Source organism: Temnothorax curvispinosus, unplaced genomic scaffold, assembly GCF_003070985.1.
Source record: "Temnothorax curvispinosus isolate PA1 unplaced genomic scaffold, ASM307098v1 QBEX01006326.1, whole genome shotgun sequence".
Lineage (NCBI taxonomy): Eukaryota > Metazoa > Arthropoda > Insecta > Hymenoptera > Formicidae > Temnothorax > Temnothorax curvispinosus.
The window spans coordinates 178,199-195,683 of record NW_020216106.1 but is presented as its reverse complement, the minus strand read 5'-3'; the positions used below and the strand labels follow the sequence as shown (position 1 = coordinate 195,683).

The following is a 17,485-nucleotide window of genomic DNA, read 5'->3' as shown; positions in this document are numbered from 1 at the left end:
AGGCCACGTACTCGATGGCCTTGGAGGAGACGATTTTTGCATTTGGCTAGTATCTCTTTATAGGCGCGCAGCATTGCATGCTTTCGAAGCGTATTGCTATTTTGCAATAAGATAGGATTTTGCATACAATAATTTCTAGCGTTCCTAACACCTATAGAGAATAATCAACTTGTGACAGTCTAATATGTTAATAATCGCGAGATATTGCAACATATTTTCTAGTACGACGATAATCAGATTGCGCACGCATGTAAATCGACCTCGGATTAATTACGCCCATAGAAAGCAAGGCAAGCGTGTATTTAAAAAACCGGAAGAAATCAAACAAAAAAAATGATTATGGTGTACATATCGGATATCGCTCTTACATTGTCTTTGGTAAATCGACCGCGACTTATTACTCGTTCTGTCTTATTATTTATTGTCGCGAGTGTATGCGTCAGCAGAATTTTCGCGACACCGAACTATAATACAATATTACCGTACGCTCGGTAAACAGCGAAGGCAGCATATTTCGTTCGCGATATCAGTTGACAGAAAAATAATCTTCTTTCACTACTGCGTAAGGCTTTTGTCACACCATCTGTTTGTTTTATGTCTTTATATGAGATAAAAAAAGCTTTTATATATTATCAAAATTGTTTTGCGACATGAAAAAGTTTTCGCATTTTCTCTTTAAAAACTAAAAACTTGGCGAATATACGACTTCTTTCTGTCCCTCATATTTCTTACATAATGAAACGATCTCAGACTTCGATGGTAATCTGTTTTTCGAGGCCGTAACTGTTAACAGAAAATGTGTTCGGTTAACAAAGACGGTAACGGAGTGCCTCAAGGATAACTTTAATTGCAAGCTGATCTCGAGCCATCAGCACCGTCCCGCTTATGAATGACCACACTAAACCGCCGTCGAATCCTAATCAATCGCCGCCGCAATAGAACAATATCGAATCTAAATGTGTCTTTGTTGCAACGACACCTCGTTACGATGGGACGGACGGCGCTCGTTTGATTCTATAATGCAGTGACGCGACAGCGTAATTCTCTCTTTCAACGGCAGCTCGAGTACAAACTGAGACTCATATTTACATAAATTTTCCTAGGAATCTCTATCCTCAAATATATTGCGATTCACTTTTTCACACTGACCCTGAGAGCTCGTAACTTCGACGCTCTCGGACACTTTTGAGTACACGTTGCTATTTTTGAAACACGGGAAAATCATTTTTTTATTACGTGGACCGTGACAAATGTGTAGTCGTCTCAAGGCAATCACATAAATTAGCAGTGGAAACATCAATAAATTAATCTTTTAATATTTCAAAAATTTAAATATGATATATACGTGCCCAGTTTGATTAGTCACACACGAAAATCCCCGAGAATTTTTTCCTCAGATATATATCTAAAACTTTCAAGTTATCTTTTTTTTTCTTAAAAAGGTTCTCGCGCGGATAAAAAATCAACGGAACAAAATACGTGATTTTAAACGTGTTCACGTCGATGGGCTCGACTCGACATTTCGTATTAATGTTGCGACGGATTCAAATATTTCATGGTCATTGTTACGGCTTCTCGAAGGCCAACACGGTGTTTCCGACCCATGAACAACTCCTTCGCGAAGTTACATCTATTCACTTCATTTTTTCTTTTTCGACGCGAGGTCCTCGAAGAAAGAGTGGGAGAGAACGACGAGTGTGTGGTATGGTATCCACCCCTCTTCTCGGGCTACCTATTGGCAAGGTGGCACAGGTGACTTCGTCGTTCCGCGATCGAGCCTCGATCACTCGTAAAGCTCGCGTTGGAACAGCCGGGCAATTCGAGGATCGCGAATACACTCGATCACAATCCATGCGGTTCCCTTGACCGGCCGAGTCCGAAACTCCGCACCTTCCTCGAGAGAGAGAAAGCATTCTCGGTGAATCGGACAACGAAATTCCCACCAGAGCTACAGTGAGGCTTTCCGATGACGATCGCGCAAACGCGAACGTGATCTACGATCTACGCTCTCTTGAAAGAGGCCTACGTTCGTGATACGAAAGAGTTAAACCGGCCGAACGATACTCCTGCGCGAAATACCTCGCTCGTCGCGCTCGTTGGAGGAGCGAAATGGGGACGTTTGTGAGAATTTGGGCGATTTTCAGTCTGATCGCTTTGTCGCACGCCGAGTCATCATCGGTGGAAGTATTGACATCCTCGAGTGGTCTCGGCACCTTCGAGGAGGAGGCTATACTTCGCGTGCTTTCGCGCAACAAGACCGACACGACTAAGAATTTCACTTTCGTCGAGTTAATCAGCAGCCTTGGTAATTACACGATAGACACAGAGAAAGATATATGGAGTGACGACAGGCCGGAAGTGCATCACACGAATCCGCACTATGGTGAGTGATACCAGAATTACTACGCTTTTACGCGAAACAATACAATATCTATCGACATTTCTTAACAAAATTTGCGAAATTTACTCTGTACTAAATAGGACTGTCTAACGTTTCGCCATTTATGTCCATTTCTATCAATGTAGATCAACTGTAATCTCGGTTTAATTTATTTTTTATCTTTTTCTAGTTTTAACAATTAAAAAAAGATAAAAAATTAAACCGAGATTTAAACTAATCTGCATTGGTAGAAATGGAGAAATTAATCAATCATATTTCGTAAGAACTGTGTATCTAGTGAAGATTAACATAAAAATGTCAAAAGGCAAAGATTATTCATGCGTTTCGCATTCATGTAGGAAACATGGTAAACCACTGACTGAATTTTAGCTTCACTAATTAACAGCTATTGTTCACGCGAATGTATTTTAAATCCCGGAAAGGCGTGTGCTCGAGGTTAAATAAACGGCTAAACGAATAAACGAGTGATTTTCCGGTACATTTTTAATCAAGCGGATCATGTTCGCGTGACGAACGAGTAAATAATTTCAGGCTCGTTGACGGAAGTATTGACAAGTTGGTGACCGATCACGATGCGTATTTAGCGCGTGCACCGGCTTCATCTTTTAAACATTAGCCGTTAATTGTAAAATCCACTCGCGGCAATCGAAATTCGCATCTTCGCGCGCTGTCGGCTCACATAATTAACAAAATGCTGTTAACCTTTGATCAAGCACGCGGAATGGAGTAAATACCCGCGTCTCCCGAGCGCTAATAACAATTGACATTGATGATTCGTCAAAATGTATAGCGAGGAGCGATATCGGGAGCTTCCACGATATCTTGGTACAGCAACGATCTGTGATGGGTACTAATTTCGTTCGCGTCTGTAAAAACGTGTTACCGCTGCACTTTTATAAATCGAAGGCCGTCACATACATTTATTCCAACTGCGTACCGCGCGGATGCCGATCACGTTGATTCACAAACGCGCGTAAGAAAGATTCGGAATATTTTCTTTCGATTCTGAGAATGTCCAAATAACTCCAAGTTACACACAAAAGATATTATTTCAGTCTTCAACAAATATAAAACTGTCGTCAAATGCATCTGCGATCAGAATATCTTGTATAATCAAGAATACTTAAACGGAAGATTCTTTGTATCGGCATATTTAATCGAAATCGGGCGGCAAAGAATGCATGCGTCCGCAGAAAACATATTGACCTTAATTGCCGCATACATGATGATTTGCATATATGAATTTTTTAAAAACCAAACTCTAATCAGCTTTATTTTTTATCAATTTTTTAATTTTAGTATCAGAGCACGCGAGTAGTTGATAATCTAATCATGCAATTTTCTTTACTTTTTATCTCATGATCAATTAAGGTCACATATAAGAATCATACATGCAAATTTAATTCAACTTTTTATCTTTTAACTGTCATTGCTAAAATTTACGAGACATCATAGGATGAAAGTACTGTCGATATTTCGACATACGCGATGTTCGAACGACTTGTACAGTGGCGGTATCGTACGCATTATGCCGTCGATGCACCGACGAACGTGACTGCAGTATTTGCAGCGTGACATAACAAAAGTCTTAAAAGATTTCAATGTAGGAAATCACCTCACGAAAGGTATGTCGACATTTCGGCATACTTTTAATGCAAACCATTTGTAAACCGCTGTGCCATTCGAAAACGTTAAGCCCAGGGATTCGCGATAATTTTACAACTTGCTAAATTAAAATATAAAATGTTTCGTAAATAATGTGCATCTGCATTTATGTCTCAAGTGATTTCCCGAAATAATAAATTTTAACGTTTTATAATTCCGAAAGACGGGTGCGTAATCCGAAATATCAATGAATATAATAATTCCGTTCATGTTTCATCGTTAATTCAAATATACATCATCACTTCTATATACACATCTGAGGCGGGATTCTGTAACTCCTTAATGATAGTTTCAGTATCGGACTTACTGGACCCGTATCTCGCATGCATTACTTAAAAATAAAAGGTATTCCTTTTTTTACGGTTGGAAGCAAGTTCATGGCAAAAACGCATCTACGTACAGTTTTTATCAATCAAGAACCTGTTCATGGTAACCGGTTCTGTTTATTATGGGAAAGATATGGGCATTACGGATGCGGCAAGAAGAGGATACAGGTATTCCCTATCCGCCGTATATTTTTGTAATATCCGCCACAAAACGAGTTCCTACGAACAAGTTAGTTTTTTGTAACAAAAGTTATATAGGTATCGAGAGTGATGAGATTCCGGACTTTTAACAACATGTTATTGAACTTCTCCGTCTCGGACGATACAACTTCATTTTTTATCTTTTACTTTTCTTTAAGAAACGTAATCTCAAACGTGATCTTAAATAAGAAGAATCCATATTCCATTTATATAAAGCGGTTATTTCGTTATTCTTAGATGTTTCCATGGCGATGCTATAATAAGCTTGTTAGATATAACGAGCTACCACTTACAGTTCGATTATAACAAACGGACTTGAGTTATAATTATTTTTTAATAGATTTAGCCTTTAACTGTCTACATACGACGAATTGCATACGCAAAACTATTAATCGTGGCAGTACGTGTGTGATTCAACGTTACGCACTCTGCTGTGTTAAGCGCATGAGTCATGAACACGAGTATATCCGTTAAGCAAACACTGATTTATAAAAGAAGAACTTGAAGCTGAAATTTGGAATTTAATGACGGAAACGTCATCTACTAAAAAACACAAAAATTTCACCCAAAAAAACTTTGTTGAATCAACTGTGTGTAAGCGGCATTTAGAAAATGTAAACTTTACCCAAAGACTTTTTGCGATATTATGTAAGTATATTAAAGAAATGAATGACTTACTCATATAAAGGTTACATTAGTTTACAATTAATCAGGACAATGCCGCTCCAATTATTCAATATTTCTCAATATTGAAAAGATTATGTAGATCTATATATCGTATTTACGCTTCACTAGAAGAATGACTTACCTACATATGTAATATCGCATAAGTGAATGTTTCTACCTTACTTTTTGCATCCAATAAAATTCACCTAGATAATAAGTATTGCAAAAAAAAACGTACCGATAAAAAATATCGAGAATCTCTTTCAAAAAAATAAATTTAAGAAATTACAGATTTAGAAATTTTTTGACACAAATTTTTAATATTTAATATTTCAATCAACGGTCTCCAACAATAAAAGAGTATTTATAGAAATTAGATTTATAGAGCATTTTTTTTGAGAATTAAATTGATAACATTCAATGTATAATGAATAACGTATCTGAATAACGTATAATGAATAACATATCTGAAATTAGAAGTATACTTCTATTTTCGATTAATCCGAGAATCAAATTTCAACAGATAATTATAAAATAATTTAATCTAAAACTGTCGAAAAACAAGTTTAAAATGTCACACTTTAATTATTTAATAATCACCTTGACATTTGCCTTATCTCTTTCCGCCAGAGAATGCAATTTATCTGGTCTATAATTTTAAGAGCAGCGGACGTAATAAGAAAAAAATTTAGGTCTGTCTGCGCTTATAATTAATGGATGCTTCGACTTTACATGCGCTTTCTAATTCGGGTTTCCCATCGTCGGCGGCGAGAATTCGATGTCCCAACGTGTTAAATTATTATAGAATCGAAGAAAGATCAAGAATCTCTCTCCTTTAAAGACACCGGCACAAATGGAATAAGGAAGTAAATTATAATGAAATTAGCTAGCGATCAAAGTTCGTGTGATTGTACTTTGTCCAAATCGTGGCTTGCCCGCCACGTCATTAATCGTACGTCATTAAACGAGGCATGCTGTCGAATTTCGCCTCAGATTGCTATACACGCTCATGACTCCTTTGGAAACGGAAAGTAAATATTATCGCATGTTGCATTACGCAACGCACGTGGCACGCAGCATTACCGGTGGACCGAAGGAAGGTCGGGAATGCGGTAGCGTTCAATGTTTCAGGGTTATTATCGTATGTACATAATCTGTAACAATACTTGAAGCAATAAATATCCAGAAAAGATTTTAGTTTACAATAAGTACAATACATCGATGTTATATTAAATATTTTAGATAAAAATTCAATTCAAATTTCTACTAAACTTGATTCTTACCACGTACGGAGGTTTCGAGCAAGCGACACAAGTTGACACAAGTGTCGTTTTGTCTTTGTTACTCATTGCCAAAAAAGAAAGATAGAACGACGCTTGTGTCGACTTGTGTCGCTTGCTGTAAAGCTCCCACTTTTGTCTTTCGTTCTCGGTGCCTCATTTGATATAATTAATACATGTATAATAATTTCGATTCTTGATTAGAATTGCGTCTATGCAGCAATTTAACAGAAGTTTCTATGAGAACCTCGACCTTCAGGCTGATAAATTTAATAGACTTAAAGGTATGCGTAAATTAATTCATGAGAGAAAGGTCATCTTATTAAATCAAGGTCTGTTATAAACAACAAGGTATAAACAACAATAATTAACAAAATTTTCGACGCGTAATCATATCATCAATTTCCAGTTAAACAATTCCTGATTATGATTACGTTACGTTATGAAATATAAAATGTATGCATATCTGGGTTGAAAAAGAATTCAAAAATAGTTTATTATAACATAATATGTAAGAAAGAAACAAATATTATAAATATATGCAAAAATATCGCAAAATTTACAAAATCTATTTATATATTATGTATAAAGTATTTTGAAGTCCATTTAATTCACGTAAACTATAAGGAATATCCACCTGTTTTATGTTAATACTTTAGAAAGTTTAGCTAATGTAATTTATTTTCGTATAGCTATAATTAGAAATCTCTAATATCATTACAGAAATCCGTAAAAATCCGTAGTTAAGTAACACATCGTGTAATCGTTGCCCTTAAATCGCGTTGCCTCCATCGAAAGTAATCGATAGACGGTTAAACATTACCGATGTTTTCTAGAAAGAAAAACTTTGGATATAACATAAAACGATGTGAAAGTAACAACTGATAGAATCGAGTTTTAAATATGAATGAAACATCTGAAAGTGTCAAGGTTCCATTCGGAATAGCTGATTCATGTCTTAACCGCCTTTGATTTAATATCTTTTTGGAGCAATAAAGAGTTCGAAAGACAAATGAACACGAGATTAATTAATTATCTTAGATTTACAGTTAGGTGCATAGTATATATAGCGAGCATTCCAACTAAATCATGCGCGATACATCACGTTGATATAAAAATGCATTTCGCGTCAAATACATTTTATTAATAAAATATATTACTTTCGTAAACGAGACGCTACAGCATATTTTAGAAAAATAAGAACGTTTTTTTTCTGAAAAAAAAAATTGTTTTCCTTAATAAATTTTTTTTAAATAAATTGTTAATAAAAGATGAAGATATTGAAAAAAAATATAAACTTTTCTGGTTACAATGATATCGCGATAATAAAGATAAATGTACTTGATGCATAAATATGAATACGCATTTTTTCTTTCTGATTTATGTCATTCAGATATATTTTCGTCATCGTCTTCATTGTCGATGTAAAAATTCCGTAAAATAACTTGTATGAAATAAGGAATGCGTACAAAGAAACGCCTTGATTCTTTGTTGTCGCTTTCGGTGAAAAGTCCTTGCTATAATGCACTCGAATTTGGTGGAATGCTCGCTTGTTGTATATGTCCAACGTGCGAAATTGCGTATAACCAATAAACAAGGACGCATCTGTGTAAAACGCATATATTTGCAATACACAGCTGTGAGGGAAGAGGGATATGTTCAATGTCCACGTAACATTTCGTAACGTGGCGTTGGTTTTTATGAACATTCCGCGGACACGACATTTAGAGCCGATATAGCTGTTTTTCTCAACATGTTATTCAAATATAAATTTGTAACTTGATTTCAATAGTATCGTTATGAACGATAATTCTTTTTAAATTCTTATCATCACACTGTGTTAGTAAAATATTATGGGATATGCTTTAGCGGATATTAAGTAACTTATCCCGAACGGAACTTTAATATTACACGTGATTTTTAGCAGACAAATTTAAGACGCGATTTATTTATTCGGCAATTATTCGACATCCGGCAGTGTTTGTAAATGGGATAAAAGTTGAATTTACGAACTACCAAGAAGCAGACAATTTTTTTCTAGAACGAATAAATTGTTAGTTTATTATGTTTTAGTCATCTCCCTGAGATGAATAAAATCAGCGGTAACGCAACTGGCAATGAGCGTGTTTGACGACGAGTTAATAAAGATACATAGATACGCATACGATCCTTCTGTTTACGCGTTAATTTCCTGCACAAGACGTCGTAAATCGCAATGGGGCGATGTAACGATATTTACACGACAGGTTGAAACCGCCGATCATTATCGCGTTTCGCAATGCAATTTCGTGCTTGCGCGCCACAACACGAGACTTTTGCTTAAGATCGAATTTTAATTACTGCACGTTTCATATGTAGTGCCATTGGAAATAAATGGAAATAGGATCGCCTTATCATCCACCATCTTATCTCTAATACCTGGTCGCGACGGAACCAAACCGGTTCGGCTTCGGCTTCGAATTTAACAGCCAAGTGAACGTACGACCTAACTTTACGGCTTTACGCAACGGGTGTCAATCGTTTCATTATCACATCGCTTTTAAACGTGACCCACGAAAAATCGGTTGAATCGGTTGCAATAACGTAAAGTGAAAGAATTTTAACGCAACGTATACGAAACATATATAGAAATCTCTTGCGAGTAAACTAATATGATAATGGCGCGTATGAATCGCTCTTTCGCCCATTGTACACCTATATGCGTGTCGCAGGTAGCCACAGTCGATCGGACAGACAAACCGCGACGCTAAGTGATTCCATTCGTACGGAGACCGTCGTCCCGATTTCGACACTGACATCGCGCTCTCTGTGGATGTCCGGTTCCATTTTTCAGTTTGATTGCCACACGATTACCGCAAGCAAATGTCGTTGTACCTTGGGTGGAACAATGGAAACCGGGTCGATTATTCGCTAGCCACGGAAAGACCAGAGACACCTCCAAGACACCGCGCGCGAGCTCGCGAGCAATTGATAATCGATAGTTATAATAAAACTAGAAAATACGATATATCGGAAAATTAAAAATACAGACCGTATCATTAAGATATTATGTTAATTGTCATATTATCGTGCGAGTGTTTGACTAACAATAAGACAAAGTTTATGATGCGTGACGTAATCGCCATAACCACGCAATAATGCACTTTGCCACTTTCTATGTGGTCGAACATACGTGCGCTTTTGCAATTTGATTTATTCCATATCTAATTGCAGTAAGCTCGCTGACGAGTATGCTACGGAAAAATTATCCCGTCAGTTTGTCGAATTCTGACTGATTATTTCGATATTTTACGATGCATTTAGAAATATTACTACAATTAAGAAAATAATATCACAGACGCTTTTTTGTTCGTAAATTTCTTAAAGCTGTTCGTCATTTATGAATTAAAAACCTTCACTTATTTTTTTAGACGTATGAATAATATTAACTGCTGTAACTGTAAATACCTGAGCGCTCTAACTATATACCTGAACGAACACACGTGTAAAAAGACAGTTCAATAATTTATTATCAATAAAATTTTTTCGTTTGCTACCGCAGAAAATAAATGAGCTTCTTGTGACGAAAAGAGAGATCTAATCACTGATTCTACTTCAGATTATGTAATAATTGTCTTTCGCAAAAATTTTAGAGGACTCCTTTTTCTGATTAATTATGCATGATACCGGTTCAACTGTTAGTCTGGGAATATATAAAATCAAAATTTGTACATTGACCTTCGCTAAAATTTAATAAGTGTGACATCATTCGATGCGGATCAACGACCTTATCTTCTAGTTCGCTCAATTTTGTCGAATTATTTCATTAGCTCGACAAGACCAACTTTCAATTCAATTATCGAATAACAATTCGAAGCGGGGTTTGATTAATGTTTCGCGTATAGGAGAGAAAGACACAGAGAAAAAGACGGAGGAGAAGATGAGAACCATCAGAATTGAAAAATCAGTTTAATCCGCGTCACGATTGGACATTGCGAGATAGATTGAGTCATATTTCAGCCTCACCGGCGTTTTCTATGTAACATCGAGTGGGATTATGCCGAGTATAGCTCATACGTCGACCTTACCCGAAAATTTCGCTTTCGTTTGATCCTAGATTGCGTCACCGTTTGCGAATGAGCACGCCGGGAGGTATCTAATAGCTCTCTCGCGACTTTCGCATTATCATGTCAATGTCAGGCGAGAGCGTGACTTTTACGTCGACAAAATTCCTCGCTCGTGTTCGAACGCGAAGCACGTAGCCGGTCTCATGCGATTTACGTGAATCCCCCGGCAATGTACTACTTAATTCACTAGGAAAAAGGGGGAACGAGAAGCCTTCGTTTTCGAGAGTTTCCTTTGCTTTATACTCCCTTAATACACGGTCTCATGCGATTTACGTGAATCCCCCGGTAATGTACTAGTTAATTCACTAGGAAGAAGGGGGAACGAGAAGCCTTCATTTTCGAGAGTTTTCTTTGCTTTATACTCCCTTAATACACGGATATCCGAAATTCCTAAATGTTGGAAGCATTAAAAGGATACCTCGCTTTTCTTTTCCAGAGGACTTTCCCGAGAGAATCGATCTCGAGGCACGCAGATTATTGCAAATCCTTCCCCCGTACGATCCCGGTGCGGGAGGCGTCAGCGCGACATGCAAACGACACGCCGACATCTTTCACGAGGAGCTCGCGAAGTTCACGCTATGGGCGCTCAAAAGTAAGTCCGACTACTGTACCGATGGACGAGTACATTTTCGGAGGCACGACCTCTATAGGAGGTTGACCATCTATAAGGTCAACCAAAGATAGCTCTCCGTAATTTGAAATTAAATTACACGAAGGCAATTATCGAAAACTCGTTTCAAGAAACTCTCTCGTTGAACGATTGCGAAAACGGGAACTCGAAGCATGTATCGAACCATCAGTCGTCGAAATGACCGTAAATAAACGACGAATTTGTGCTTAATGATCTTTCACGTGGCCCGAATGACTCAGTGAAATATTTGATTCGTAGACAAACATTAATATGTTAATACCCCACGCTATTTTAGATGCGACACGAGGGACTTAATTAGTTGGCAACGGTTATTTCAAAATTTCGCGATCGTCGCCAGATCTTTCCTTTTTTCTTTGAATTCACTTTGCATATGTGCACGCCGGCGTGTAATTTTTTTATACACATACCGCACGTGTTACGCGAGCATTATTATTATTATTAGATTCCGTGTACTCCCAACGGAATAATCAAAAACGGTCAAAATTTTTCGTCAAGAATTTACTTGTATAGGAATCGTTCTCACTGTCAAAAGAGGGTCCTACCTTTCTATTCTCGTAATATCAATCACTTTTAACCCTTTTAACGTTTTAGTGTACGACGCGACCGCGAAAGTGCCTTCCGGCCTGCTGAGCGGGAACGTTAATCAATTGGGCGATTTCGACGAGTGCGTCGGTGTCGAGGGCAAGGATGGCATACGGGGACAGTATTGTCTGGCGTACTTGCAGCTGGACGTCGACCAGTCTCGGCCGGACCTTAAATACTTGCATCGCCTGCTGCATTCGCATTATGCGTTTCGCAGCAACATGACCGACGTGAGTATATAATGTGCATTCTCGCGATACGCCACGCGAACGTTGTGCCGACGTGATCGATCGTTTCGCAATCAATCACCTCATCTTATCGCGATATCTCACGTACGCGAGCGGAACGGCCGATCGCCTCGGCACGTAGAATATCAAAATCGTCTGCTTAAACTGTTCGCCATTTACCTACTCGCTAACTCGCAATGACGCGAGATTACGTTAATGTAGGCAACTCGTGCACAAGCTCTCATTATTCCGGTCCGCTCGATATTCCGATCGAGAATACTTCACGTTCACGGAAATACCGCTTTATTTTCCCATAAACTGGATTACTATTGAATAAAACGGCAAAATTAATTAATGAGATTCACGCGCGATAAAACTGTAATTTGGAGGATCGAGCGTAAGAGAATCGATCTAAACTCCCAAATAAAAAGATATTTCCATATCGGTATTTCCCCGCGAACATAATGTTCCTGGCATTTTAATGATCCGGCGGATCATCGCCGACGCGTACGTTTAATCCCTGATGAATATGTAGTAGACGCGTGAATCCTGCGCCGCAGGATTTATGTAAATTGACGAAGTGGGGGGGAGAGACATTGGCGGCCGGATGTTGTCGGATAAAAGACGCTCAAGCGAGCAATCGCGATAAAGACGAGCGACGCCGACGTAAGATGAATTTTAATGGAACAAAACGGGGAACTGCGTGAAATAAAATAAAAACAGTTACCCGAAACAAAAAGAGCTCGAGCCTCCGGATAGCATCATTGATAGCTATCTGGAAATTTGAATTAAATTTAGAAATGAGAAATTCGTTTCTGTTTCTCCGAAAAATGTGGAGGCACGTCACAAAAACTCCGTGATGTTATTTGTCGCGACATGTATTCCTGAATAATCAGATCTCAAAGCCCGATAAAAAGTGATTTATTTCGACGTATTGTGCAAGGAAAAAAATCACATAATTTTTCACTCTTAATGTCATAATTCAATGTAGCTGTAGTGAAAAAATAACAGACTCAATTGAAGCTCTTAAATAAAAGTGTCAAAGAAAACACGCAAGAATGTGAATTGCTGAATCATATAAGAAACTTGCTTTGCTTAGATATCGACAATCCGATTATTACATAACAATAATAGGCAATAATGTTCTTCGTGTTCTGCGTGTATGTGATTGGTTGGAACAATCATCTATAATGTTGTGTGTCGCATATCAAATTGATGCTAATGGGTTATCATTCGGTATTGTTAACGTTGCTCACAGCGAGACCCAAGAGTATTAATTATTGTTGCTTGACTGATCAGATACATCAATTATCTTCTGATTTGCTTGTTCCTTCACAGAAATCATGGAAATATGATTTACAAAACGTTTCCATCTCTTTTATTTATGCCTCCCACAATCGAATGCTTTTAATAGACTTCCGCAAATGTATTTACTCTCGAGAGCACCTGTGCGGCGAGTATATTAAAACACTCGCCGTCACGACGATAACTAATAATAAATATAAAAAATCTTGCGAAAGATGATTTTAGAAAAAAAACATCCCATTATCATGTCTGCTACGTATAATCGGGATAATAAATGTCGAGTTTCTTCAAACAATGTTTTCGAGCTTCTACATTTTTTTTTCGATGTGGCAAATATTTATCGAAACATAGGTATACATAATGGTAATTTTTTTACTCTTATAGTAAGAAATTACAGAAAATAGGCGAAAAATGTGTAACAGGATTAATATGTTGCACGGTGAAGAAACAGAGCATTATGGTGATTCTCAAGAACATAATTTATCAATTTGTTCACGAGATTTCCATGTTGTTCGTTGATTATAATCTTCTCAATTTTTATTTGGCCTTAAAATCCGCTATGTCTATTAAGAGTAAATTAATTTCAGTTAACACAATCTAATGACAGTAGTCTATCGTACTACAATATTACAGATTATAAGATTGTTTATATTTATTTTTAGCCCGGTCACAGAGTACCGCGTTTTAGCAGCGTCAATTGGGCTATATGCACTCCCGCGTCATGTACGGCCCAAGACGTGAAGGCCTCTCTTCAACATGCCATCTCGAAGTACACAGCTCAAACTGGTCTCAAAATCTCGCTACAAGTGGACCAGAACATGTGCCAAGTGAAAGAAGAATTCGTTCTATCAAAAGCTACTATCGCCACCAGGTAAAAATATACTATATTTGAATCACGCCAAGCATCTACATTGCAAAATGGACAAACTAAAAATTTATCCAATCACGTGTAATAAGTTTTTGTCGATTCTTTAAAATTTTCTACTTTCTTTAACGAGGCAGATCTTCGCAAAAGTCGAAACTAAGCTGAGGCAAAAAATGAATCGAATAGTCAACTCTGAATTAACTGAATAATTTTCATATTACTTTTTTCAGTCTTCTCTTCGTCACCGTGTTCGTCCTGACTCTCGTAGCCGCGTACTACGATCATTGCAAAATACCGGTCAGCGAATTGCTTTTATCGTTCTCTTTGAAACGCAACATTCTGAAATTATTGTCGTTGGAAAGACCGCAAGGCGACATAGCGCCGCTCCACGGTATTCGATTCTTGAACAGCCTACTGCTGCTCACAGCTCACAAGAGCATGGCGGTATTCTTTATCCCTTACATGAACCGAACTTACATGAGTGAGGTACGTTGTGAATTATTCATTTTTCAGAAACAGATACGTAAACATATAACTCGAAAACCGCAAATTCAACATATTCGCATTTGCAATAATTTTTTTCATAGATAAAAAATATTATACTTTTACTACGTGAATAAAATTTTATCTACAGTGTTCTGATTAATCGATTACTATCGATTTTCGTCACGAATGTATATTGCTTAGAGTTGAAAGATAATTTTTTAACAGTTTTTAGGTAAACCGTGGACCGTCCTAGGAAGAGCGGCCAGTCTGTATACTGACCCGTTCATCATGCTATCCGGTTTGTTAACCACGTATTCATTCGTGGGTAGGTTGAACAGGACCGGATCTTTAGACATCAAGAACGAATATTTATCGCGCTTGCTAAGGTACTGATGTGTGTCTTGTGTCTCAATAAAGAAATAAGTAAAAACGAAAAATGGTTCTCTTTACGCGCAACTTATTGTTTCAGGCTAGTGCCAACTCTAGGAGCGCTGATATTGTTCTGTACTTATATTATGCCGTACATCGGATCTGGACCGCAGTGGCCGCTGGTGGTGACCAGTCACGCGGAAATATGCAAGAGAACATGGTGGAGGAATTTTTTGTTTATTCACAATTATTTCGGATTCGAGAATATGGTAGGTGTAAAACGCATGCAAATAATCGTAAAAGATAAAAACGGCTGAAAGACTTTAAAAATGAAATCTGAGATTGGGATGTTTTTTCAAAATATTAGCAACGTTACTTCGATCTCACTTTCAGCCTATTCACATCAATAGATAAACTATCTTTCTCCGCTTTCAGTGTCTTACGCACACGCATCATGTAGGAATAGACACGCAACTGTTTGCGATTTCACCCGTGATGGTGTTGCTCTTGTACAAAAGGCCAAAGATCGGCGCTATTATACTCGGTATAATAGCCTCGATATCTACGATATTAAGATTCTACGTCACATATACGAAAGATCTCAATAATTACGTGTACTTCGGCACGTCGTAAGTAAATCAACGTTCCATTGTATTGCGAGAAGAGATTGATTGATTCCAATTACATGTTATTCATATCTCGTTCTCACGCAGGATAAGACAATTATTCGACACTGCGGATTATTCCTACACGTTACCGTCGCACAGACTGACCGTTTACATCATCGGTATCTTCGCGGGTTACTTGCTGCGGCATATACCCAAGGATTACAAACTGGGCACAGTGAGCGTTGCATTAATTGTTTACTCGTGATACATTCGCGACGAATACGCTAATTTTCAACGTTTTCAGACAGCCTTCTACACAGGCTGGACCGTGTGCAGCCTGATGTTTTTGGCAGCTTTTCTCGGGCCCTCTAAAATGGGTTCTATCGATTACGTGTACAACCCAATTCACGCGGCTACTTACAACGCGTTCGCTCCTATCGGATGGTGCGGCCTATTCCTTTGGATAGCGTTAACGCAACATACCGGCAGCTCGAACGGTAATCATCGCATCAATATCGTAAAATTGATATTTTACAAATAGCAATTATCTCCGCAATTATAATGCGTGTTGCATTGTTGAATCGTAGGGCTCTTGAACAGATTAGCCTCTTGGCGAGGATTTCTCGTTACTACGAGGATTAGTTATGCCGTCTATTTAACACAATTTCCGATATTTTTCTACAATGTTGGACAAACCCGCACCGCGGAGCACTATGAATTTTTCAGGATAATGGTAAGTCTTATAGATAAAACAAGCGTAAAATTTCTTTTAATGTCTTGCCCGTTTTACTTATCCACTTACGAAATAGTTCAATCAAGTGCGATATATTGATTGTTTTAAATGTCTAATTTGTGTTTCAGCTCAATATAAAAGAAATAGCATGGATTCTTTTCATGTCAATAGTTCTCACGCTGCTGTTCGACACACCGTTTCAGAATATAAAAAATTATATATTGAAAAAACCGGCGTCGAAAAAGGATATAACGAAATCATCCAAAATGGAATAATTTTATTTTAATTTTGTCTTGATTTAGACTTAAATATTTTAGCTTGACTTACAATAGCTTGTCTACGGCTTTGTACATAGTGTTTTTTAATTAAATTTTTAATAATTAATGTATAACGTGTAGACAAATTACGGGGTATGAAATATTAGGGTATGAAATATTAGAAAAAATTGAGAAGAAATTATTTTGTAAAAAATTAAATTTTTATAAAGTAGGAAAGTAATTAGTGAAATGCACACAAATGAAGTGTGCTTATGAAAGTTTTTTTTTTATTAATTAATTAATTAATATCCACCGACCCCACTGCGTAATTAAAAATATATTTGCTACACTTTTATACAGTTCTAAATATGGCCATAAAAATAATTGTAAATATTAGTTTCTCGTTAATTCTCGTATAATTAATAAACTTAACATATAGAATATTACTTTTTAGTCTTTTTACACTCAGGCAATATCGTACCAGGTAATATAGTATAATTCATGATGCGTACGGATTGGCATTGCAATGCTTCAATCCGTCTTCTCGTATAAGCAATGAAGATACCTAATAATAATGTAGAATAATAAACATTTAAAAAATTAATAGTAACAAAGAGGCAAATATTTTTATTCAGGATATCTTGGACGCTAAAATGTGATTATTGTTAATAGTATTAATACACATTTCATATATTTTCTCGTCTTTTACTTTTATATATTACATGTATTATTTAAGCAATACAGCTTACATATAAT

General features: G+C 37.2%; 2 protein-coding genes across 2 annotated transcripts in view; one reads left to right on the top strand and one right to left on the bottom strand.

Moving 5' to 3' along the window:
- LOC112455720 (gustatory receptor for sugar taste 64f-like) overlaps positions 1–17,485 on the bottom strand; it is a 68,721-nt gene that overhangs the window by 30,113 nt on the left and 21,123 nt on the right. The window lies entirely within an intron of this gene.
- LOC112455718 (O-acyltransferase like protein-like) lies at positions 1,765–17,424 on the top strand. The gene is made up of 12 exons (XM_025017832.1): positions 1,765–2,383; positions 11,082–11,237; positions 11,889–12,109; positions 14,074–14,282; positions 14,507–14,762; positions 14,988–15,148; positions 15,232–15,400; positions 15,567–15,760; positions 15,845–15,974; positions 16,044–16,236; positions 16,327–16,472; positions 16,601–17,424. The coding sequence occupies exons 1-12, from the start codon at positions 2,110–2,112 to the stop codon at positions 16,745–16,747; spliced, it is 2,256 nt and encodes a 751-aa protein (XP_024873600.1). The 5' UTR covers positions 1,765–2,109; the 3' UTR covers positions 16,748–17,424.